Source organism: Pleurodeles waltl, chromosome 1_1 (genome assembly GCF_031143425.1).
Source record: "Pleurodeles waltl isolate 20211129_DDA chromosome 1_1, aPleWal1.hap1.20221129, whole genome shotgun sequence".
Classification (NCBI taxonomy): Eukaryota; Metazoa; Chordata; class Amphibia; order Caudata; family Salamandridae; genus Pleurodeles; species Pleurodeles waltl.
In genome coordinates, this window is record NC_090436.1 from 196,994,967 (window position 1) to 197,021,394 (window position 26,428).

At 43.1% G+C, this 26,428-nt stretch overlaps 1 protein-coding gene across 3 annotated transcripts in view; it reads right to left on the reverse strand.

The window, feature by feature from the left end:
* Nucleotides 1–26,428, reverse strand: part of ADAMTS12 (ADAM metallopeptidase with thrombospondin type 1 motif 12) — a 3,732,731-nt gene that overhangs the window by 1,767,596 nt on the left and 1,938,707 nt on the right. For 2 of the 3 annotated variants that reach the window (XM_069220552.1, XM_069220534.1), the window contains exon 7: nt 6,134–6,283. The exons of the other annotated variant lie outside the window; for it this stretch is intronic. In XM_069220552.1, the coding sequence (XP_069076653.1) occupies nt 6,134–6,283 (150 nt within the window). The remainder of the gene's footprint in view (nt 1–6,133; nt 6,284–26,428) is intronic. 3 annotated transcript variants of the gene reach the window in all.

Below are 26,428 nucleotides of genomic sequence, written 5' to 3' on the forward strand. Positions count from 1 at the left end.
AAGTGCCATTTTCAGAATTGTAATTTAAAATCTGACACAAAGTGGTTATTCATTTGGAAATTACACTTATAAAATATATTAAGGCAACTCCAATGTTATCCTACTTGAGAAATAGACCTTACAGTAATGGAAAATGATTTTTAGGGGGTTTTCACTACCAGGGTACCCAAAACCTAAAAGTAAATATCCTTCTTTTTAAATACATTGTATCCTGCCCTCTGGGCTGTCGAGTGCCAACCCTAGTGGTGACATATGTATTGAACAGGAAGGTTTATTTTGCCAGGTCAAACAGGCAGTTCAGAACTGCACACACAGGCTCTGCAATGGCAGATCTGAGAAATGTTCAAAGGGCTTAAGTGGGTGGCACAATCAGTGCCACAGTCTCACTATTGGCATGCACTGTACAGGCACTGGTTACATGTAGTACCACCTCACTAGGGACTTATAAGTTAATTAAATATGCCAGTTAGGTAATAGCCAACGGTACCATGTTTTATAGTAGAGAGCACAAGCAGTGGTTAGCAGTGGAAAATTGTGCAGAGTCCTAATGCCATTAAAAATGAGATCAGAGGAAATGCAGAAGAAAAGCAAAATGTTGGGGGGAGTACCACCTCAAGGCTGCTAGGTCTAAGATCTGTGGTCATGATTTGAGATCTGATTGGTATATTGCAACTCTTAATTGCTTTGTTAACTCATAATCCCTTGAGTCACCCTTTATAATGCTTTCGTTACAGTCTTCGTCTGAAATGTCAAGCAAGCCAATGGCAGGTGCCACAGTTAAACTCTCATTTTAAGTTTAAAAAGTTGTCATTAACATCCAGTCACTTATGCAGGATGTATGCTGGTGTAGTGGAGGTTCACATCATTCTGAGCTAGGCCTATACTGTCACTATGATAGCACACTCCAGAGTCAAAGTCAGTACCATGTTTCGGTGAGGTTGGGATGATCTGTATAAGGTCAATTCGTTTTTGTAAAACAACAGAGGAGCAAACAATATTGAATACTGTAATGAGAGAACAAATCCCCCTCTCTTGCACCAGCCTTGCAATTCCTTCCTCTGCACTTACACTCAGCCTCAGACGACCTTTTTTTATGGCCCAGCACTTGCAGCAGCAAACCAGCTCACCACTAGCCTGGCTTGCCACTGGGCTCTAAGGCACTCTCTAAGGCTACACACATCTCTATGTGGCGGGGGCTGCCGGTCTGCCACTCAGCAGCTGATGCTGCCCACCCGGTCTCCGGCTCTCCCTCCTGGTCTCAGCTCCACATCCCTAGACACCACTTCCTTTCCCAGGGACTCTGGGGAGACAGGTTCTTTTCAAGTGGAGCTGTGACTGCATGTTTCCCTTTTCCCAAGCACAGACCCCCCCCCCCCATTTACAAATATTGTCCTTGCCCAGTGCCGGCCCCATGTGCACATAGAAGAGAAATAGATACAAGGGTCTTACTTGGGTCCAGGAGGGTCCCCATTGCCAGCGGCCTGGCTCTCTGCTTCCCTGTGCCACCAGGCTGTTGAGGACAGTGAAAGGAGGGAGCCCTGGAGCTGGAGCTGGTGCTGGTGCAGCCCCTCAGCAGCAGCTCCGAATATAACGTGTATCCCAGTTATGGGCCACACAGCGCAATCGCAGACTGTCTGTGCTTGCACTGTGTGGGCCATAATTGGGCTGCAGTGCAGATGCCAGTGAGCTCAGCTCCATTGCCAGGGGTAGCGGAGATTTTGGCCGAGCTCTGTTCTTCAAGCGGAGCACAGAGTGCCAAAATTTCTGTTAACTCCGCCAGCAGAGCGGAGCTCACTGCCCACCCCTAATTTCAAACAGCATTTATCAATAGATATATTGGCTTAACCTTAATGGCTGACTTGGACATATGTGGATAGTCTAAACCACATGTTTTTAACATCATAGATATTAGAGTTGGTAACTAGGTTGATGTAGCATGGTAACATGATTGCTAATCTGGTTATGCCTGAACTGGGTTCATATCTTGGAATTTGCCTTTGTCAGCAACCACAAGGAACAATTTAGGCACACCCACTGAATATTAATCTTTGGTAATAGTTTTAGACTAAGGGATTGTGAATAGGTAGAAGAGAAGCTATGTATCAACTGATGAAGTATTAATCAATTGGCACATTGTGTAACAGAGTTATTTCACATTCCCCTATGATTGGCCTCCATTTGCATTCTGTCACAGGCAGCTCAATCTCCCATAGAAGATTGTTAGCAGATTGTTATCGTTCAGTCAATAAGTCTTGGACTCTCAGGATGAAGTCGAGGAATTTCAATAAGCCCTATAAATTTGTGGTTAAAGGAAGAACCGATTTGGGTGCTGCTCCCACAAGTTTGACCATTGTTTCATATCTACAATGTGATGACGAGCTGACTCATTGATAGTATTTCCAAGGAGGACCCAGCAAACTCGGTCTCTCTGCTCTGGTCTTAAAACTGCCTTGACCAAGAGCCTTGTCTTCATTCTTTGTTTGAATGAAGCTTGGGTGGTGGAGAGGCTAATCCAATGGTAAAGAATTCCAAATGTAAAGTACCGAATTAAAAAGCAGCAATCCTCCTTGGTGGTTAAGACTGCATTTAGTTACTTTGTAAGAGCTTTGTATTTTTCAAACTCATGAGGTACCTAGGGGATAAACCATGTAGAATTCCAATATTAACTGAAGGCTGGAATTTCATTCATGTATACTTTCTGCAGTGCTCAGATCCTACTTTTCACTAAATGCATGGTGTAAGAAATCAGGTTATTGGGTGATGGAGTTGGAAGCCACACACAGGCAATAATCACAATCTTTGTCATGATAAATCACAAAGTCACTAAATTGAACTGTACTTTGCTCTTGGCTAGCTTAGCACAAAAGCAGTCAGGCCTTATTTTGAGGCACTGTGTAAAGTATTTATGCAGCACGCAAACAGTAATAATGTGGAAAACCTCAAAAGAAAAATTCCAAATCAATTTTAAAAAATGGTGTAAATTTTACTAACTAAAATGAGACCAAAATGACAAAATCCAATCAATAGAACCAGAGATATTTTACAAGCACAAAGCACCACCCACGGTGATCTAGTGGTGCTAGACCGGAGGACAATCACAAGGTTTGGGGGACCTCCGTGGACTGCAGGCTGGATAAAGGGACCATGTTAGTCCTGCTGAAAAAGTTCCCTGCACCAAGAGTTCTGTTGGCTGTGCAGAAGGCCATGAGGAGCATTGAAAGCACTGGGGATGGTCATTGATGTAGGGCAAAGAGTAGGTCAGGCATCACGGACGGTCATCACTTTAACGTAAAGATCCAGTCATTGTTGGAGCTTCACGTTGGAAGTCAATGTGTGCTGGTGTGGCTGTAACACAAAGTACAGTTCTCGCATGGTTGGCCTTTGCTGACAGTCGCTGTAGGGTGAAGATTCATGTGCATCAGAGCTTTGTGTTGGCAGTCATCACAGGTGGCAGGATCTCTGCACAAACTGGCATGTTCGCGGTCACAAAAAGCACAAAAAATCTGGATTTCTCCATTTCTTTACATAGGAGTGCACTGTGATGCCAGTCAAGGATCCAGGACCTGGGCAGGCACCTCTTGGGGATCAGGGACTCACGCTGGCAGAGGCCAGCGGGGCTCAGACAGGTTCATTGTATGTCCAGGCAGGTCCAGTTGCATCATGTCAGCTGGACAGTTGCAGAAAGACCTCTGGAGCTTGTTGTGTCCCTGTAGCTTGGAAAAGGAGGTCAGCCAACTGACCCTTGGACTTACTCAGGTCACTTGGGATGAAGGGAGCAGGTCCAGTGTTCCTTCACAGAGAACAGGGCATGCCTCAAGCAGCAGGGCAGTCCTCCCTGGAACAAGTCCAATATTTATACCTGACGTCAACTTTTGAAGTGGGGGAACACCCTGGTCTACCACCACATCTGCTTCGGGGAAGTCCCTTCTTTGCTCTGCCAAGGTTCCAAGAAGTCTAGGGTCACAGGTTGATATGTCAGGTTATTTTGTGTGTGATAGAGGCATCCCCCTACTTAAGTGCAAGTGAGGCAGTCAACAGCTCCGGCCCACACCTCCTACATATAAACCCTTTTGTCTCACTGTCTGGGAGGAATACACAAAGCCGATCAGCAGGGTTATGTGACCCAGGACATTAACAGCAGGCACCAAATGCTTGGGACAAAAAAAGCCAACTTTCTAGAAGTGGCATTTTGTGAATTGTTATGTCATATTGGACATTACCATTAAAGAGGATTTTAAAGTACAATTCATTTGAGTCAAAATATTGACATTTATACCTGTTCCCAATCAAAAGTTAGCACTTAATAAATATAATAAGGTACCACAGTGGTATCCAACGGGAGAGGTAGAGTAGGCCTTGAAAGAGCTTATCACTACCACGACATGTAAAACTTAAAACCACATGTCCTTCTTCTTGAATACAATGCAGCCTGCCCTATGGGCCTTTGGGGACTATCTTAGGGGTTGACTTATATGTTTTAAAAAGGAATGTTTAGGCCTGGAAAAGGGTATTAATTTGCCAGTTGAAAATTTCAGTTTAAAACTGTCAGTGCGGGCCTGAGACATGCTTTAAAACATTACCTTAGTGGCTAGCACAATGATATTGCAGGTCCAATTATAGCATTTAATTTACATGCCTTGGGTATTTATAGTACCATATACTAGTGACTTACAAGTAGATTAAATGTACCAATTAGGCATAGACTAGTTGTTCCATGTTTTAGGGAGGGAGCACAAACATTTTAGCACTGGTTAGCAATGGTAAAGACCACTGAGTCCTAAAAGACAATAAAATAGGTTCAGCAAAGGAAGTGAGTGATAGCAAACAATGTTTGGTGGAACCCTGCAGAGAGGGCGAGGTCCTACACAGGGACATTTCAGGGGAATCCATCATAAAAAATGCCAGGACTATGAATTCATATTGTGGCAATGAAGACTGGCTGACAGCCCCTTTTCCCCTGGGGCAAGCTATTTATACCTTAGAGTTAGCTTGATTGTGGGAAGCTAAATAGCAGGTCTTACTCACTTCTCATATCTAATCAGTACAGGATTTGGAATTCTGTTTGTTTTGATAGAATTTTATGTAAGACAACAAGAGGCTGAGAGCTGTAGGACCTTAACATCACACATGAATCCAAAGCATCCTTTTATACTATTGGAAATGTACTTCATCTCTGCTGTAGTGGCTGGTCTCCAGGCTGCATTATAACAGACAGACCCAGTATGTCATCATCATCCAGGGACTGGAGACTGACGACCTGAATTTATAAATATTTAGTGAAAGAGCTAATTTAATAAACAGCATTGCAGCTGAACTGTTTGTTAGCGGCAGGGAGAGTGTAACTGCTTTTCCATTGTTGTTTGTTCGTGCCGTCCACCATCAGATCTCTAACAGGATGTCCTCTGCATAATTCTTCCAGTGGGCTTCGTGATACAGCTGCTAATCCGTCTAGTTGATCAATGAACCACCACATGGGATAGTGAACATTACACAGTTGTGAGAGTACACATCAATGCAAACTAGGCTCACAAGCTCTAAATAAACAAAATGCATATGTGAGATTCAGAACCAGTGCAAATGTTTAAACCTCTATGGACTGAAGGGAAGCAGTGGAGTCGGTGTGAATGATTCATATCACAGGAGCAGAAATGCGTAGAAGATGTGGCAATGGGGTTTCAAGAAAACATATTCTTATATGCAGCGAAAGAAATACATATAAAACTGGTTACTGCTGTAGGGGGGGAAGATCCCATTAGAGACAAGAAGAGAAATATTAATACAGAATTTGTGGGAAGCAATTAGGGTGTAGTATGAAACACTGCGTTTGAGACAACACAGAATCGGACAGCTCTCAGCAGACAAGCACATAAATACAGGATAGGCTTGGCCGGCTTTGTTTGCCGCTAATAATCTGGGGAATGAATAAAACAGCTTTTTTGACAGAAAAAAAGTCTGAAAATGTTAGCTTAAATCATCCTTATATCCAGAGTAAAACACAACCACTCTGAGCAGAGAGTTTTAGAACCTAGCTCCTTGGACCTGGACTCACGGCTTGAAATACCCAGTTTTAGCATGTGCATTCATACCGAGAGACATGCCTAGTTAATACCAGTTGAACGTTTCTGTACCATACCTGTGCCCAAGTTCATGGGCGATGGTAAACGCCAGAGGGAGCCCAGAGTCCTCGTTGATATTGCAGCTGCGGGAAGGTTGGCACATGCCCGCGAGATGAGAGAGACCCAGTGTTTCACAGGGTTGGTTCATGCCAGCACAGATATCCTTCCTGCAGCAAGAGGTAAAACCATGTTTAACGTGAGATCCACCTCTGAATCCTAAAGACACGTCGACATTGACAACAACTATAGTTTTACCATTTGCACTTGGTCAGTGCAGCTGGTTATGATACGGACGATGAGCACAGTGTATTAGAGTTACAAGATTTCTCTTTTGAACGCCATTGGTAACACAGAACCCACTGCATACGTATCAATTTCCAGAGTTTTAAAAATGTGAGTACTTTTACTTGTAACCTTCACGTGGAATTGTAGTTTGCAAAGTTCTACCTTGTACCCCACCAGTTCCTTCCCACCCACATGCATTTGCACTCAGTTAATACATAATGTCTTTCTTTCGTTCTTTATTTTTTTATATAAAAGATCGGGATTATGGCATTTTGTCACTTCCTAGCAATGTCATCGGTTCAGGCAATGGTTGTATTCTCCTGTCTGGGCCACAAAACAATCTTTCTGAGGAATAATGAAGGTGCAATTTCAGCTATGACTTTTGGAGGTGGTGGGGCAGTGTAAGGCGGATGAAACTGAACGCACACAGGTTCCGGGTGATTTACTGCCTGGTAGGGAAGGCTTATTCGAAAAGGATTGGATTCAGTTGTTTTTTGGATGTATTCACAAATAGTTGATTTCCAAGATTTGGTTACCGAACTTTTTAGAGTTTGAGTTGCCGTTGTGGTGATTCCTGTTAAATTTGCTCGGATCACGCAGATTCGTCTACTGGGTGTTAGGTAGCAATTTGGAGTGTAGCTCCGCAACTACTTAAGGTATTTGGGTTTATCACCTCGAATTTGAATGTGGTGCAGAATATTTTAAACTTAATACTCTGTGCTACCAGAAGCCAATGCATTTCTTTATGGGCGAGAGAAGAGATATTTAGGTTCAAACAGAATGTGGCTACTTGGGTTTGCCCTCTCCACTGTTTCAGCATTATTTTTGCAAGATTCAGGAGAAACAACATGATAGTAGTCCAATCTCGAGTACACCAAAACTCAGTTTAGAGCAATGTAGTGAGGCAGTTGTGACCACAGGATGATCCTTCTCACCAGCGTGAGATGGAAACTTATATTTTGGGTCACTACATTGATATGATGACCAAATGAAAGATAAGTATTGGCTTATAGTCTATGATTTTTCACTATGTTGACATGAAATAGTAAGATACATTGTTTTTCTGGAAGGATGAAGGGAATGTTGGGGAAAGGGGACCAAAAAAAGAAGAGAAAGACATGAAGATATGAGGAGAGAAGGACAGCAAGACAAAAGTCAGGCAGAGAGAGAAAAAGCGATAGCGAGCAATGGGAGAGAGAAACATGGTAAGAGAGAGTGAACATGTTAGAGAGCACTAACTTTGTACTCTTCCATATCACTGTCTCCACCAATGAACACTGTGTATTAGAGTTACAACACATACAAAAGATATGAGTGTAATTAGTAGAAACAGGAAAAGGGGAATGGGATTACAGACAAAATAGTGTAACTGGATTCCACCACTCTGATTTATTACTTATAGTAGATGTCGAAGGGCAAAAAGGTATGTTTAGTAAATTGCCACAAAAGCCTACATCTAACTGTAACAGTGAATAGAGATATTTTAGTGATAGCTATGTGTAACCAGCTCTCTGTGTTTTGATGTGGAATTTGTAATTCCTCACTTTGAACATAAAGTGGTATGTAATTTAATAAATGTTCACTAATGCTTCTCTCTATGAGTAAGAGTACTACCGCAGAAACCGTTACAATGCACTCTCTGTAGAGCATGAGCAATTTCTACATGTCAATCGTGTCACTGCAGGAAAATTTGCAAACGTCTCTAATTCTTACCTTAGCAACTTTTATTGAAATTGCTAGAATTATAATACCTTACTAATAGACATGTATACATTGCATGGCAACTAAGTTCTGAGTTAAGACTCCCTTCTAGTCCTTCACAGCGTGAACCTTAAGTAAAACGTGATGATCCTACAGTTTTTTGATAAGTTGATATAGGTATTCAAATAGTTCAAAGTCCATTTCCACCAAAACATGATTTTCAAAATACTTCCATGTATACCCGATTTCCTTCAAATAACCAAAGGAAGTGTTCTATGCAAAGGAAATCCTATGTCCCTGCAACAAGGTCCTGGTTAAAGCAACCTTGCATCATGATTTGTCAAGCAAAGGCGCTGTTGGCACCAGAAATGTTTTAGAAACATTAAGAAACGTCCTCCAGAGCTGCAGTATACTGGACCATGGAGACATAGTCGCCCTCATCCTCCTCGACCTTGATGACGCAGAAAAAGAGGGTCCAACATATATTCATACATATCGTGTAATCAAAACGTATAATGTAGTGTGATTTTAGTAAAGAAAATAATGTACGAGGGAAATTGTGCCCTCGGGGTAGTTCGCCATCATTGTAAACGAGCTTTATTAATCATGAAGTATTGAAAATGTAGTAATCCGTCATAATTGCAAATGTATGCCATGATTTCTTGTTTGAAAACTGTTTTGCTTAGCTTAAATTTAGTACAGGCTTTGGCCTAGTTGCCTGGTCTCAAATTCTAACTGCGTGGCTTTTCCTTGAACTAATGAAATATATATTCTTGCTTGAAGTTGTATTTTTCCAGTAGAGCTGACTGATACACTTATCTCCAAGGTTTCGTACTAGGCCGGTTTCATCCCCTTTGATACAAGGTCAGTCTGCAGGTGCGGACAATGAAGGTACAGATAGTAAAATAATTGGCAAACCATGTTACAACTTGTGTTCCAAGGCTCCAAGGAAAGTGTATGCATAAATGAGCGCTAGTAAAAGACAATTTTCATTGGACAATTTGAAGCCAACCTATGAACCCTCCAATGGAAGACCCTGCAGAATTTGGAATGTTTCTTACTTAAACCCACTGGACAAAGAGAAGTCAGCCATTTTCCTCGATGCCAGTTTGAAGCCAGATGCCAGACTCCATTTTGAACGACACCCTGATGCCCTTTTCTCTATCTGAGAGAAAGAGACTTTAAGAATTCTCACCCTAGAGACTTTAACTTTGATTTGCCCCGTCTTGCCCATGCAGTAACTTTGCCCCATTCTCCTTGCCGCTGCAAGGAAGCTTGCCCTTAACTTTGCCCCTTTGAAACTTGCCCCATGCTGATCAAACCGGTACCTGAAGGACGAAGACTTTTCTTGAATGCTGATTGTATTTGGTAAATATGAAAGGATAAATGTATTATGCATTGTGTTTTTCCTTTTAGGTACCAACTGCTATTGTGATAGGGTCCTAGCTAGAAGTTTTTCCAAATTTGTGTTGACTAAATTCGTTTTGCATGAAGCCCCACATGCCAATGCTAATTAGAGGTTAGTCGAGGTATTCATTCGATGTACCATGCTAAATTGAAATCTTGTTATGCTGACCAATGTATGAAATTAGTCAAATACAGTTAGTCATATTAGTGATTTGCATTGCGATAACTGAGTGTATCATTATCCAGATTTTGCGTAGATTGCGTTTCTTCCGCCGTTATGGACAGCCAGTAATGTTCATATACATATATCATTAGGTTTTGAGACTTATATACATCGTGTTAGCTTTGTTAATATAGGGAAATAAATTCACTAACTTTTAATAAACTGGTGTGGTTATTCATGACTGAAAGGTCATGGTGCGCCGAAATACTAACAGTTATTGATTTCTGATGTGCTATAATGTTCTATTAATTGAGTATTGATTACCGATTGCAATAGTTATTGATTATTGATCTAAGTGATTCGACTATTTCAGGATGAGGAGAGCCCAACTCGGTTAAAAGATTCACCGACCTCCAACGTGTCCAGGTACAGGTAATTTATAAGGGCTGGACGCGTTATCAGTAGATGGTAGCAGAGATTGATGGTTTCGCCCTTTGGGACCCCATCCGAACAATAGACAGAGTCAAGTTAGAATTTTCTTTGATAAAACAAGTTGGAGGGATGATGATGCCCTAAGTCCCCAATGACTTTCCCGGAATCTCAGAGCTTGCGAATGAAGAACATGGAGGTATGAGATTGGTTTCAGCGTTTCTAATGACGGTTTGAGTGAAGTTAGGGTTTTGCGCTTGCACAGCTTATTGCCGCAGATTAATTGAGAAGTTTGTGAGGATTTAGGGGGTTAAAAGATATTAGAGGAGTGTTACTCTAAAAGTGTGAGAGTAGGGAAGTCGCCGAACTTCACATGTGTGTAGCGCTTCGTGCAGGAAAAAATTGTCCACATGGTTGTTGATGTTGAGACAGGCCCTGCGAGGTCAAGAGACTCCGGAGTATGTTGAAAAGTTTATGTGACACTTGTTTGATGTTGTGATCTGGTCAGGTTTAATAGGTTGATCGGGCGTGGTCAACAAGTCGGTATGAATGTTGAAGAGTGAAAGAAAACTTCGACTTTGAGATTTGACGAATTCTAAAGTGCACTAGAATAGTTCATTGATCAAGTTGAGAGTAAAGTTTGCGGGTCAAATTTTGCTTGCGAAAGTGGGAAACCGAGAAAGATGGAATAACTGGCGAGGCTAGTGAAAAATCCCTAAGGTTTCTGAAGCGATTCTATTACCTTTCCTGGAGTAAACCGACAGATCTGTTTATTCGCATATGTTAGAAAAACAAAAGACGGAAAGATGAAATCTTTCAAAGCATTTAAGAGTGCCATGAGGGGAGATGTTTATATTAAAGCAAATGTAGGAGAAGAAACACCGCCTGAGGGTACACCAGCTTACATTGTCATTGAAGAAAAGGGTGTAGCACCATGTCTTTAGTTAAAACAATGGTGCAAATTAACAGAGAAACATGGAAGTGTAGCATTCCCTATCCATGAGTTTTAGAAAATCTGAGATTTGCGCTATACGACATGAAAGTACCTCCAAGACCAGCACAGTTTGAGGCACTAGCAATTTGGGAGCTAATAGCTAGAAACCAACAACAAAAGAAATTTGAGACAAGAATAAGAAAAGTAGAAAAGACACTAGCGGATGCTAGATGGGACAGTACACAAAAGGTTTGGAGATCAGATGTATTGCAGGGGATTAAATTGTTTCCAGCGATTACTGATGAAGCGGAGACGGAAGGAAGGAAAGCCACCCATAAGACAAACAGGAGTCAGTCCAGAGATAGGGAGAACAATAGAAACTCGAAAAGGGGAGACGAGTCAGATGATGAGGAGTTCATTATACAATTGTTGAATGATCGCCCGCCACCATATGCAGAAAGCGAAAAAGGCTCAAGCATTAGTACTGCCCCTCCAGAACCAATACAGGGTAATGTAACACCAAATTTGAGAATATCTCAGAGGCCGAGCAGCTCCGACATGCCTTTCTCACCACAAATACCACAGATTCAGAGAATATACCCAGACGTGCCTACATTGAAACCTGCTGATAACTATCAGCCACAGGTTCAAAGGCACTGCTGTGATGAGCATAACATGGGAATGACTTCTGATTCAATGGCGCAGGGAGGACAAAACTATCAGAGACCGACATTGATTCAAGCTGAATCAACACAGTTCTCGATGCCTCAAAAGTAGACACAAGAAGTGCGAGTAATAGAAAGCCAGTTAGGTATGCCAGCAATGATGAACCACAATGTGGGGATTAACATGCCACAGAATTCGGGGAACAGACAGAATCCAGAAGCGATATCTCTGCCTATCACTGTAGGTCCACCAGTACCACTGTACATACAGGCAAATTCAAGCACAAGCGACCAAGGGTTAATGATACAGAATGGGACAGGGAGCAGATGCATAGAAACCACTCCAGAGACAACTCCGATAGCGGCACTGCCAAATGGATCTGGGTCCTTGTCGGAATTCAGTCCAATTCCAATTTGTGCTCCGTCAACCGTGGTAAGGTCACATCCACCACTATTAGTACCGTTAACCTCAGAGACTGAAACATTACAGAAACCATCAGTAGCAGTTGATGTAACTGCTACACTGATGGGACTGAACGCGCAACAGTTAATACAATGGTTCAACAGCCTGAACTCCCCACAGAGTACATCCAGCGGGAAGGGAGAAGAATACATGAATAAAATAAGGTTGGGTATGGAGGCAGATGAACTGGTAGAGGGAACAATGGGTTTGAACAGATTAGAATCATACACAGAGGAAGAACTAGGATACATGTGCCCTAGGATTACAAGAGAAGTAAGCAGCATACATAAGAAGTTACAAGAAATTGCAGACAGAAACGAGATCGATATAAGTAAGACTAAACACCTGAGCAGAAGTTACAGGATAGACTTTGAGACAAAAGATTTTGAACACATGAGATCCGCAGGGATGAAAACACACCTTAAAGAGATACTGCAGAGTGCACAGGTCTGGAGATGTTTAGACAAGTGGGAAAGCAGGTGGGTTAAGAAAAAGGACAAAAAGAAAGAAAATACTCCAGAGCGGAATGAGAAAAAACAACAAAATGACGATCTGATAACTATGTTACCAATGAGAGCGACAGCAGGGGGAAAACTTGTACATGTACCATGGCACAGGTGCGATATTCAATCCTTTACGGATGACTTTCCCAAATTGAGAGAGAAGCCGATTGAGTGGTATCAACAAACAGATAGATTTGTGAAACTCGCAAAATGTCTCTGGGAAGACCTGAATACTTTATTTGAAATCGTGGTTACGGCAGATTTGTGGGAAGATTGTAAAAGGGCTGTAGGCTGGCCGACGAGTGAACCAGAGAGAGATAGGGACACAGGTGCGCCATCACCTACGGTAATGAGTTTGTACCACAAGGTGATCGAGCACTTGAAAACCAAGGTTGCGTCGAAAAATGTGGACTGGCAAAGGATTGACAGGACCGCCCAAGAGGTTAAAGAGTCTATACATGCGTATTATGAGAGGTTGTTGAAAGCGTTTAAGAATTACAGTGGCACGGAAACGATTGAAGCAAAGGACATGCTCCATTTTGTGTTCAGGTTTGTGGAAGGGTTGAGACCCGAAATCAGCCAGATGATTAAAACGCATTTGATTTGTTGGCAGTCAAAGTCGATTGATGAAGTGTTGAATTATGCAAAATACTGCATTGATGAGATTGAGACAAAGCAGAAAAGATTGAAAGAAAAGGTGATGGTGATGCAGCTTAGAGCAGCTCAGACAGGTTTGCAAGGTTTACAAGGTTTCCAACAACAGATGCCGCAGCAACAGCAACAGGGAATCGCTATGTTTCAGCCGCAGATGAGAGGCAGAGGCCGAGGAGGTTTTGTGAATAATGGTCCTGATTTGAATACCGTTATGATTCCAAATGGTATACAGGCAATGAAGAAGGTGATGCCATGTCACACGTGCGGAATTGTCGGGCATTGGAAACGGGAGTGCCCAATGATGGTGCAGGAAGGTGTAGGTCAGCAAAACAATGATGTCAATGCATTCCAGACTATGAGAGGACCGAAACTGAGAGGTCCAAATCCAAATTTCCAAAACAATATAAACCAGATGCAGGGTTTTCAACCCATGCAACCGCAACAGGTGCAAATGCCCCGTGTGCAAATGACACAATTGCAGCCAATGCAACAGCAGTTTCCTATGGTACCTAATCAGCAAATGCAAATACCCTTAGCACCAATGAATCAGCAGCAAGCAATGCTTCCTCAACAGGTCACGGTTCAGGGAATGAGTCAAAATGACACAGTACACCAATTCCCACTACACAGCGAGACTGGAATAAACGATGTATGGGAGAGTGAAAGTTCAGATGAGGAGGGAAATTGTGTGCTTGCAGCATCCTTGGAAGTTGATCAAAAGGGTCCGTATGTGGAGGGAAGAGTTATGGGTCATCGCGTTTCATTCTTGGTTGACACAGGAGCTACACGTTCCACTGTCAGGAGCATTGAAGTACCGAATTTGCCACTTTCAGGGAGAACAGTTCAAGTAGTGGGAGTAGCAAACAGGTACCTGATGAACCCAATCACAGATCCAGTTCAAGTCAGAATTGGTAACTACCAAGGGTCACATAAATTTGTGGTAGGTGACTCAAGCCCGATATCACTGTTAGGGAGAGACCTATTGTGCAAATTGGGATGTTCGATTATGTGTTCAAACGATGGAATTAAAATTCAGACAAGCAGTGATGGGGAAGAAGAGGACAGTGTAGGAGGGGATGAGATGGAGACTGTCGATGAAGAGTATCCCCTGATTACCCTTTATCCGATGATCACTGAAGCAGATATTCCTGCTGAGTTACAGGAAACAGTCGGAAAAGAAGTGTGGGATATGACAGGAAAAGAGGTGGGATTGGTGAAAGGAGTGGAACCAGTGAAAGTGACTGTAAAACCCAATGTAACCTTTCCCCAGACCCCACAGTACCATATGGCACAAGACACCCTCATGAAAGTCGCCCAACTCATTGATGAGTTTGTAAAACAGGGAGTACTGAAAGAGGTGTTAAGCAGTCCATATAATTCACCAATTTTGGGACTAATAAAACCGAGTGGAAAGGTCCGAATTGTTCAGGATTTGAGGAAAATAAATGACATAATAATCAAATGTTGTCCCGTAGTACCGAATCCAGCTGTGATAATGTTTCAAGTTCCCTGTGATGCTGAGTGGTTCTCAGTTATCGACTTATCACAAGCATTCTTTTCTGTGGCCCTACATGAGGACAGCCAGTTTCTCTTTTGTTTCAAATTCTTAGACAGAGTTTACAGTTGGTGTCGAATTCCTCAAGGGTTTTCGGAGTCACCGTCAATTTTCAATCAGATTCTAAAGAAAGATTTGAAAGCGTTGGAGTTGCCATTCGAGTCAACCCTAGTACAGTATATTGACGATTTACTGATTGCATCCAAGACAGAAAGTGACTGCACAGCCGAAACCATTGCCCTATTGAACCATTTGGCAAGGAATGGACACAAGGTGTCTCCTTCAAAATTACAGTTCTGCCAGAAGAAAGTGAAATATTTGGGTCACCAAATAGAGAATGGGTCACGAAGAATTATGAAGGAAAGGATAACAAGTGTACTTCAAATGAGTCCCCCAAAGACGAGGAGGGAGGTGAGAAAGTTTTTGGGGATGGTGAGCTACTGTCGCCAATGGATCCCCAATTTCTCAACCCTAGCAAAACCTTTACTGAAACTGACCTAGAAGGATGCGCTAGATGAAATAGAGCCCGAAGGAGATGAGATGGATGCTTTTATTGAATTGAAAGAGTGCATGTGCAGGGCTCCAGCTTTAGGTATGCCTGATTACACAAAGCCTTTCACATTGTTTTGTCATGAACGTGATGCGTGTTCCTTGTCTGTCTTGACCCAAGCCCATGGCGGCGTAAACAGACCAGTAGCATATTTTTCAGCTACTTTGGATCCGGTCGCAGCAGCACTTCCAGGGTGCTTGCGTGCCATAGCCGCAGTTGGTATCAGCCTCACTCAGAGTGAAGGAATAGTGATGGGGCACCCTTTAACAGTCATGGTCCCTCACTCAGTCGAGATACTTTTGACACGTTCCCGAACACAACACATGACTGGTGCTAGACTCACAAGGTATGAATCAATAATTCTGGGATCACCTAATGTGCAGCTGAAAAGGTGCACTACGTTGAACCCAGCAACCTTGTTTCCCAGTGAAAATGCCGAAATTGAGAACGCTGAAGACATCGAGCACGACTGTCTTCAGGTGACTGAATTTTGCACCAAACCAAGACCTGATATCAAAGATACCCGATTGGAAGAAAATGATCAAGTCATTTTTGTTGATGGTTCATGTTTGAGAGATGCCCTGGGAATATTAAAAGCAGGATATGCTGTATGCACGGTAACAGGTGTTCTGGAAGCATCTTGGCTTCGAGGAGTTTACTCTGCACAAGTAGCAGAATTGGTAGCCCTTACTAGAGCTTGCCAACTCTCTGCATTGATGAAAGTCACCATCTACACTGACAGTCAGTACGGATTTGGAGTAGTGCATGACTTTGGACAATTGTGGTCACAGAGAGGCTTCATGACCTCTTCAGGATCACCAGTGAAAAATGGTGAAAGAATAAGAGAATTGTTACATGCCATTCAATTGCCAGGGGAAGTAGTAGTGGTAAAATGCAGCGCACACTCGAAGGGACAAGACTATTTTTCTCTGGGAAATGGATATGCGGATCAAGTCGCAAGGTTTTGCGCATTGAACTGTATATTGCTCAGGGATGAATGGAATTTGATAAATGAGCCAGAACTCGAACCAAGCGAAATCTTTGCTCTAAAGGTTGTAGATACAATGGACGAATTGAAATCCTTACAGAATGATGTCAGTGAGGATGAGAAACTCTCATGGACCAAATCACAATGTGTAAAGAGACTAGATGAATTATGGTTTTCAAGTGAAGGGAAATTTGTTCTACCAAACAGCCTTTTGACACAGATAGCCAGATTTTACCATGGACAAGCTCATCTTGGGAGGGATGCCATGATTAGATTGTTTAAAACTGATTGGTTTAACCCCAAATTCCGTCAAGTTGCTGAAGCAGTTTGCCATCGTTGCGTCATTTGCCAACAGATGAACGCAGGGAAGGGAACCGTAGTAAATTTGAGCCACATTGGAAGAGCAGGGGGTCCCTTCAGCAGGATGCAAATGGACTTTATTGAGAGGCCTGTGCATGGAGGCTTGAAGTATGTGTTGGTGGTTGTGTGCATTTTTAGTCACTGGATTGAAGCATACCCTACACGCAGAAATGACAGTCTCACAGTTGCAAAATTGCTCTTGAGAGAGCTAATACCACGTTTCGGATTTCCGATCTCCTTAGAATCAGATAGGGGAAGTCACTTCAATAACGAAGTAATAAAATTACTTTGTGCAGCGCGGAACATTGAGCAAAAGTTGCATTGTAGCTACCGCCCTGAAGCCTCAGGTCTAGTGGAGCAAATGAATGGCACATTGAAATCAAGGATGGCGAAAATATGTGCATCAACAAACTTTAAATGGCCATGACGCATTGCCTTTGGTGCTAATGTCAATGAGGAACACCCCTGACAGAAAGACTGGATTGTCCCCGCACGAGATCCTCATGGGCAGAGCCATGAGACTTCCAGCAGTTCCTGCAAATGCTCTTTTGAATATTACAGATGATATGGTGTTAGACTACTGCAAAGGTCTAGCTGATGTGGTTCGCTCTTTCTCTCACCAGGTGCCACGATCCAAGGTCCAGGACACGCCCTGAAAGCAGGTGACTGGGTCGTGATAAAGAAGCACGTGAGGAAGTCGTGTTTGGAACCCCGTTGGAAAGGATCTTTTCAAGTGATTCTGACGACTACCACCGCTGTGAAGTGTGCGGGAGTTCCCAACTGGATTCACGCCAGTCACACAAAGAGGGTATTGTGTCCCACAGATGAAGAAGTTGAAGCGCTGAAATCACCAGTGTCTGATAACAAAGTGGCAAGCGCCGAGACAGAGCGAAAGGGAACTAGAAGCGAACAGGCAGAAATAGAGGAGGGAGAAATAATCTCTGAGGACGAAGCAACTGATTCATTTGGGGAAGACCAAGGAGGAGCCTCAGAGAGTGACGAAGGCCCTGAAGGTGACAAAGAGCCTGAAACAGCTGAAAGTGACAAAGAGCCTGAAGAAAGTAACGGTGACAAAGGGCTCGAAACAGGTGAAGAAGCAGGAGAGCCTGATCAGAGGAGGGCTTTCCCAGAAGCAGACGATACAGGAAAAGAAAAGGAAAACCTGATTGACTCCCCAGAAGGAGGGGACAAGGCAGAACAGAACGAAACTGCTCAAACTCCTTCAGAAGAGATTGCAGGTCCATCAAGTGGACACAGTGCAAAAAGAAGACCAAGCATATCGCCAGTAAAATTAAGAATTAGAGAAACGTTGAACGACTGCGAAGGGCCAAGAGTGAAAGAGAAAAGAAAGGAAGTGTCTGACGCAATAGCAGCACCAAGCGAAGAGAAAGACTTGGCCAAGGAAGAAAGTAACAGCGAGAAAGAATCAAAGAGAGATGCAAAATTGAAAAGAAAAAGGATACCGTGCAAAAGATATTCTGGTCCGGAGTGGGCATACTTAGCCAATAACGATTGGTCAGACGAATTCGTATCCCTCAGTCTCGAGAACGAAGAGGCAGGACTTCATTTTGGCACATGAGAAATAAAACTTCATGAACTTTACTGATTAAAGGCATTGATCACCTGATTGACTTTTCAACCGGCTAAAACATTGCTAACTTGATTGACTTTGAAACCGATCTTGAGACAATGCTGCTAACCGATAAGAGACTAAGCTGCTAAAGAAAACTGTGTGAACATTGAACTCGTTCAGCTTTGTAAATATCTGCAAATCCGTTTTGATAAAGTGTCTTCAACTTTCTGATTCTATACAGATCATGACTAGCTTCACTACACAGGGGTGTAAAATGAAGTGTTGTAAATACATGTGTATAGGTTTGATGACCGCATGCGTACTAATCATTGTAGCAATAGTTCTTGGAATGCATGGTAAAAATGAGAGTGAGACGAATGATGCTTCTACTTCTAAACCTGCTATTGTTACTGAACTAACAGCTCTGAAGAGACTCGAACGAGACGAGAGACATTTGCATGATAAGAAGGAACTTTCATCTAACGTTTTCTATCGCTTGCTGAGTGAGTATGTTGAGACCATGGATGCGAAAGATTGTTATGTGTGTACACAAATACCTACCTCAGTAGTGGAAGGGGTAACGTATCACAGCATGCCTCTTACTTACGGAATTACATGTAGTATAATAACGTCCAGATTTTATGGTCAGACGTACATTCATTATTTTTACTCTAATTATGATGTTACATTTGCATATGTCCCCATAATTGAGTACCTGAGTAAAATCGCTAGAGATTATTAGTTCAAATTAATGAGAGAATTCTTTGATCCGTTGTCACCTTTTCACACAGCACACGCACATAGAGAGAACCTTACATGCTTGCTTTCACAGGTAGAGATAAACTTCTTAGACCGCACTGATGAAAGGAGGAAAGAAATGAAGGAGGAATTAGAAGAGGAATTACACAAAAGGACATCCGTAGATAACTATGCTTTTGCCGCAATAAAGACACAAGGGAAAATAGCTTTAGATACATTGCATGTAGGGAGATTTTGTATACATAGACATAAATCATACTATGACACCGTTTTTGTGGGAACGAGTGAATGCAAACATACGTTTTTGTTTCAACCTAAGTGGACGTTCATGCTGAATGGACAAGACCCAGTTATTCCTGGGATATATTATATTTGTGGACTCAACGCCTATTATCGTCTTCCTAAAGGATGGTATGGGAGATGTTACTTGGGAATAGTGTTCCCAAAGATTTACCAACTGGATGACTTAACGAAATTTCCAAAGCTGTCTGAATCACATCATGTTCAAAAGAGAGAGACAGCTTCTGGTGTGGTAGGAGATATATTTGGAGCATTGATTCCTTCAGTGGGAGTCATGTTGAATTCAATCAAAATACGAAAGTTGTCTACTATTGTGGATAACATGCTGACTAAGTTTTCAGGAGCTATAATCCTGATGGATGCTGAACTCGCTGCAGAAAGAGCTATGACTCTTCAAAATCGGCTTGCCTTAGACATTCTTTTAGCAAAGGATGGCGGCGTCTGCAAAATGCTTGGTACATGTCACTGTTGTACATATATACCAGACAGCAGTGGAAAAATTAGAACGATGCTTACAAATTTAACTAAAGAAAGTGTAGATTTAAAGGAATTGAAAGAACCAGGAGTTTGGGAGAAAGTTGGAAAAGGATTTGCTTCTGTGGGAAACTGGCTCAGCAACGTTTAGAACGGATTGTTACTAAAAATGGTAAAGGGAATATTAATAATATTAATTTGTCTATTAGGCTCTTGGGGAATATGGAAAGCTATCAAAATGTTAAAAGCAAGGAACAAAAGGAAAAGAGAAGAGAAAATAGAGAACAAAATGGTGGAAATATATAGAGAAAAATCAAAAGGGACTAAAAGAAAAAGGGAATTGACTGAAGTGCCAAATTACTAATTAATGGAATAAAATTTGTGGGTAGATTTGATGTGATGACATAATTAGTCATCAGAGGAGGGATTGATGACGCAGAAAAAAAGGGTCCAACATATATTCATACATATCGTGTAATCAAAACGTATAATGTAGTGTGATTTTAGTAAAGAAAATAATGTACGAGGGAAATTGTGCCCTCGGGGTAGTTCGCCATCATTGTAAACGAGCTTTATTAATCATGAAGTATTGAAAATGTAGTAATCCGTTATAATTGCAAATGTATGCCATGATTTCTTGTTTGAAAACTGTTTTGCTTAGCTTAAATTTAGTACAGGCTTTGGCCTAGTTGCCTGGTCTCAAATTCTAACTGCGTGGCTTTTCCTTGAACTAATGAAATATATATTCTTGCTTGAAGTTGTATTTTTCCAGTCGAGCTGACTGATACACTTATCTCCAAGGTTTCGTACTAGGCCGGTTTCATCCCCTTTGATACAAGGTCAGTCTGCAGGTGCGGACAATGAAGGTACAGATAGTAAAATAATTGGCAACCCATGTTACAACTTGTGTTCCAAGGCTCCAAGGACAGTGTATGCATAAATGAGCGCTAGTAAAAGACAATTTTCATTGGACAATTTGAAGCCAACCTATGAACCCTCCAATGGAAGACCCTGCAGAATTTGGAATGTTTCTTACTTAAACCCACTGGACAAAGAGAAGTCAGCCATTTTCCTCGATGCCAGTTTGAAGCCAGATGCCAGACTTCATTTTGGACGACACCCTGATGCCCTTTTCTCTATCTGAGAGAAAGAGACTTTAAGAATTCTCACCCTAGAGACTTTAACTTTGATTTGCCCCGTCTTGCCCATGCAGTAACTTTGCCCCATTCTCCTTGCCGCTGCAAGGAAGCTTGCCCTTAACTTTGCCCCTTTGAAACTTGCCCCATGCTGATCGAACCGGTACCTGAAGGACGAAGACTTTTCTTGAATGCTGATTGTATTTGGTAAATATGAAAGGATAAATGTATTATGCATTGTGTTTTTCCTTTTAGGTACCAACTGCTATTTTGATAGGGTCCTAGCTAGAAGTTTTTCCAAATTTGTGTTGACTAAATTCGTTTTGCATGAAGCCCCACATGCCAATGCTAATTAGAGGTTAGTCGAGGTATTCATTCGATGTACCATGCTAAATTGAAATCTTGTTATGCTGACCAATGTATGAAATTAGTCAAATACAGTTAGTCATATTAGTGATTTGCATTGCGATAACTGAGTGTATCATTATCCAGATTTTGCGTAGATTGCGTTTCTTCCGCCGTTATGGACAGCCAGTAATGTTCATATACATATATCATTTGGTTTTGAGACTTATATACATCGTGTTAGCTTTGTTAATATAGGGAAATAAATTCACTAACTTTTAATAAACTGGTGTGGTTATTCATGACTGAAAGGTCATGGTGCGCCGAAATACTAACAGTTATTGATTTCTGATGTGCTATATTGTTCTATTAATTGAGTATTGATTACCGATTGCAATAGTTATTGATTATTGATCTAAGTGACTCGACTATTTCAGGATGAGGAGAGCCCAACTCGGTTAAAAGATTCACCGACCTCCAACGTGTCCAGGTACAGGTAATTTATAAGGGCTGGACGCGTTATCAACCTCTCCACTGTGTTCAACACAGTCTCCCACTCCACCCTCTGCACCAGACTCCACAATTCTGGCATCTGCAGAAAAGCACTGGAATGGATACGATCCTTCCTGACCGGAAGAACTCAGAGTGTCAGACTCCAACAGTTCACTTTGGTGCCCATAGAAACATGCTGCAGAGTACCCTAGGGATCCTCACCAAGCCCGACCCTCTTCAACACCTACATGGCACCTCTCAATGAGATCATCAGATAGCAAGATAGCATGGACTAAACATAGTCTCCTCTGTCGACGACACCCAGCTTATCCTCTTCCTGATTGACGACCAGTCAACAGCCAAGAGAAATTACCACAATGATATGAGAGCAATCGCCACCTGGATGGAAGTCAGTTGACTCAGGTTTAACTCAGACAAGATATATATCCTCGTACTCGTCTCCACCCCCTCTGCTGAGAAGACTCCTGGTGGCCAGCCACCCTAGGAGACCCCCTCACTGACCGCACATGCAAATTTGGCATCATCTTGGACTCAACGCTCTCCATGACCCATCAAGTCAACGCTGTCTCTTCTGCCTGCTTCCACACCTTGCAGATCTTTCGAAAGAGCATCAAGTGGATCCCCACTGAGACTATAAGGACAGTCCCCACCCCCTGGTCAGCAGCAGATTGAACTACGGAAACATACTCTACGCCACCATCACAAAAATATTACAAGTAAGACTACAGATAATTCAGAGCTCAGCAGCCAGACTCATCCTGAACATCCCCCACCACAGTCACATCTCCACCCACCTAAAAGACTTCCACTGGGTCCCAGTCAACAAATGCATCATATTCAAGCTATTGACTCACACCTATAAGGCACTTCACAACACTGGACTAGGCTACTTTAACCACTGACCTTCTACGCCCCCTCCAGGCAGCTCTGATCCTCCAATCTTACCCTTGCCGCCATCGCCCAAATCAAGAGAAGCACAGCTGGAGGAAGATCCTTCTCCTACCTCGCAACCCAGACATGGAATAAACTCCCTCTCAAATTCAGAGAGGCTACATCACTGAAGCAATTCAGGAAGGATCTCAAGACCTGGCTCTTCAAATGATCAGTATGCCCACCACAGTGCCTTAAGACCCCATGGGTGAGAAGCCACACTTTATAAGTACTGATTGATTGATTACCCTGCCAATGGGACCTACTCCCAAAAAGTCTACTAGAAAGGCTCCAGAATCTCTTAAAAAACGGCCAATTCAGTTTTAGGACTTAGAAACAATTGCAAACAAAACCTCAAAAGCTCCACAGCCTTAGTGGGACCAATCTGTAGCAATTATTTGACCAGCAGGTTCATAGTGGCAGCTACAATTGCAGATGTGGCAGCTTTTTCTCCCTAAAAAATGAATAGTCGCTTTTGATTAGGGCTTTGAAACTTTTTCACTTCTACATTTTCAATACGACCTATCCACTTGGTGTTGCCTGTCTGCTCTGTGCCATAGTTACTGGGTGGATGAGCTGAGGTTAATTTTGTAAATTTTAAGGATTCATCCTGGCCTGAGTTGTGATTATTTCTGAAGTTGGGCAGTTACACACCCCAGATATTAGTCCAGTTTCTTAATCTATCTGTCTATCTATCTATCTATCTATCTATCTATCTATCTATCTATCTATCTATCTATCTATCTATCTATCTATCTATCTATCTATCTATCTATCTATCTATCTATCTATCTATCTATCTATCTATCTTACCCCCAATAGGGTATTCAGGTGCTTGCAGGGCCCAGAGGCTTATTCAAACAGCCAGGTCTTGAGGGCCATTCGGAATTCCGAAAGTGAGGTGATGGTCTACAAAGGGAGCACACATTAATTTGGGGTTTGGTTGTGGCGAGGCTGTTCCGGGTTTTTGCTGCAATGTGAGAGAAAGAGCGTCCTCCAATACTGCTTCGATAGATGTGGGGAGTATGGGCAAGTGAAATAGAGGCAGAGCATAGTCTTCTAAACGGGTGGTGGAAGTTCAGGTGGTGGTAAATGTACGCAGGTCCTTGGTTGTGCTCAGCCTTGTGTGCATGGGTCAGTAACTTGAATTCGGCTAGCCAGTGGAGTTGCCTGAGGTGGGGTGTGATGTGGGTTTATCGGTGAACGCCGAGCATGAGTCTGGCTGTGGTGTTCTGTAGGGTCTGAAGTCTCTGTAGGAGGTGTGTGGCGATTCCTGTATAGAGGGCATTGCTGTAGTTCAGTCAGCTGTCGATGAGGGCCTGTGTCATGGCGCATCTAATGTGCAGAGGTAGCCACTTGAAAATCTTACATCGCATGCACAAACTGAGCAAGCCGGCAGAGGAGATGGTGCAGACCATTTCATTGTGAGCTTGTTGTCAATGATGATTCCAATGTTTCTGCCATGGTCGAGTGAGTGGGTGTGAGTCCTAGGTCTGATGGCCACCAGGAGTCATTCCATGTGTTACTGCTGTTGCCAAAGATCAGTGCTTCTGTACTGTCTCAGTTCAGGTGCAGGTAGTTGTTCTTCATCCAGTGAGCAATACTTATCATGCATCTGTGGCAGTTGGTTCTGGTGGTGGAGGGGTCATCGTTGAGTGAGAGGATGAGGTGGGCGTTGTCTGGGTAGGAAATTATGTTGAGATTGTGGTACTTGATGGTGTTGGCCAGAAGGGTCATGTACGCGTTGAAGAGTGTGGGACTGAGGGATGAGCCCTGGGGGATATCACAGGTGATCTTCTTGGGTTTAAAGGTGAACGGTGGGAGGTGGATCCTCTAGGTTCTTCTGGTGAGAAAAGAGGTGATCCATCTGAGCACATCCCCTTGGATGCCAATGTAGTGGAGTCTTTCAATCAGCATGTGGTGGGATACAGTGTCAAAAGCTGCCAAGGGTTCTAGGAGGATCAAAGTAGATCTGGGTGGAGTTCACAATGTTCTGCTCCATGGAATTCCGTGAAGTGACACAAAAACAATGCCACACTACACGGAGTTCTACGAGTGGCGGAGTTTGGGTAAGTTGATCTTTGCGCTGATTTTCAGCACTAGGGGTTTCTCCCACACTGTAAAACCAGTGCAAATGGCATCATACAGAGTGCCAGAGGGAGCTAACTTCCTTCTGCCACTCAAGTAGATTTTCTACTTGAGCGTCAGCTTCTTAACGCAAGCAGAAGCTTTCACAACGTGGGTGGTAGCGACTTGCAGCGACCGCCCGCATTCAGAAATCTCGCTTACGCTCTCCAACATAGTGACTTCTGTCACTCAGACTCTCCAACTTTACGTTGGTGAGCCATATGAGAGTAAAAACTCTACTCTGCACTGCATTATGGAGTCTTTAGGGCCGCTGTCAGAGTGCTGAGCGCGGAGTAGGCAAAACTCCCCAAAGTCCGCCGGCGGAGCAGAATTCCTCACCCACCCCTACATCAATGTGGCTATTTCTTCTTGGTCAAGAAGGGTTCGGATTTCATTGGTGGCTGTGATCAGGGCAGTTTCAGTGCTGTGATTACTATGGAAGCCAGATTGGGAGGCATCAAGGAGCTGGTTCTGCTCCAGGTATGTCATGAGTTGCTTGTTGATGATCTTTTCCAGTACCTTCACTGGGAATTGGAACAGGGAGATTGGCTGGTAGGCTTTGGGTTTGCTGGGATCAGCAGAGGGTTATTTGAGTAGTGGCCTGACTTTGGTGTGTTTCCAGGCATCAGGAAATGTTGCTGTGGTAATAGAGGTGTTGAGCAGGGTGGTGAGTTCCTGACCAATCCTTTGGTTTCCAAGGTTGAAGATGTGGTGGGGGAATGGGTCTGTGAGAGCTCTCGAATTGATGGATTTCATGGTGGAGGTGATGTCCTGGGTGTGGAGGATGTTCCAGGTAGTTAGTGTGTGGTTTGTGTTGTTACAGTGGTGGCATATCTGTCAAGGAAGTCCACAGGTGTGGGTTGAGGTTCAAGGTTTCAGTATATGGTTACAACCTTGTCATGGAGGAAGTGGGCAAGTTTGTCGCACACCTCCTGTTTTTGCTAGGTTGGAGAATTCCTTAACAATGTTGAAAAGTTCCTTGGTGTTGTTGGTGCTGGTTTGGATGCATGCAGCAAGGGCTGTCTTCTTTCTTGCCCTCAGCAGGTGGTGTTACAGGTTGAAGGCTGCTCTGTCGGAGGTGTTCTTGCTGGCACCCCATCTCCTCTCCAGCTGTTTGCTGTCTTGCTTCACTGTTCTATAGTTGGGTGTACCAACTGGCCTTTTTGGAGTATTTTCACTGGATGTTATTGATGGGGACAATGCTGTCAGTTCAATTGGTGATCCGGGCATTGAAGTTTTTTACTCCCTGTTCGAGGTTGGTGGTGGTAGCAGAGTTGGAGGTGTTTGCCCAGTTCTCTGAGATTTTATTCCACCTCCGGTGGGGGGTGCTGGTCAGCTTCGGAGTGGAGGTGCGAGGGCTAGAGATGTTGAAGTGGGCCATGGAGTGATCGGTCCATGTGAGTGCTGTGGCATGGCTGTATTTGATGTGGTTGCTGGAGGTGAAAATGGGGTCTAGCGTGTGTCCTGTGGTGTGTGTAGGGTCAGGGACGATCTGGGT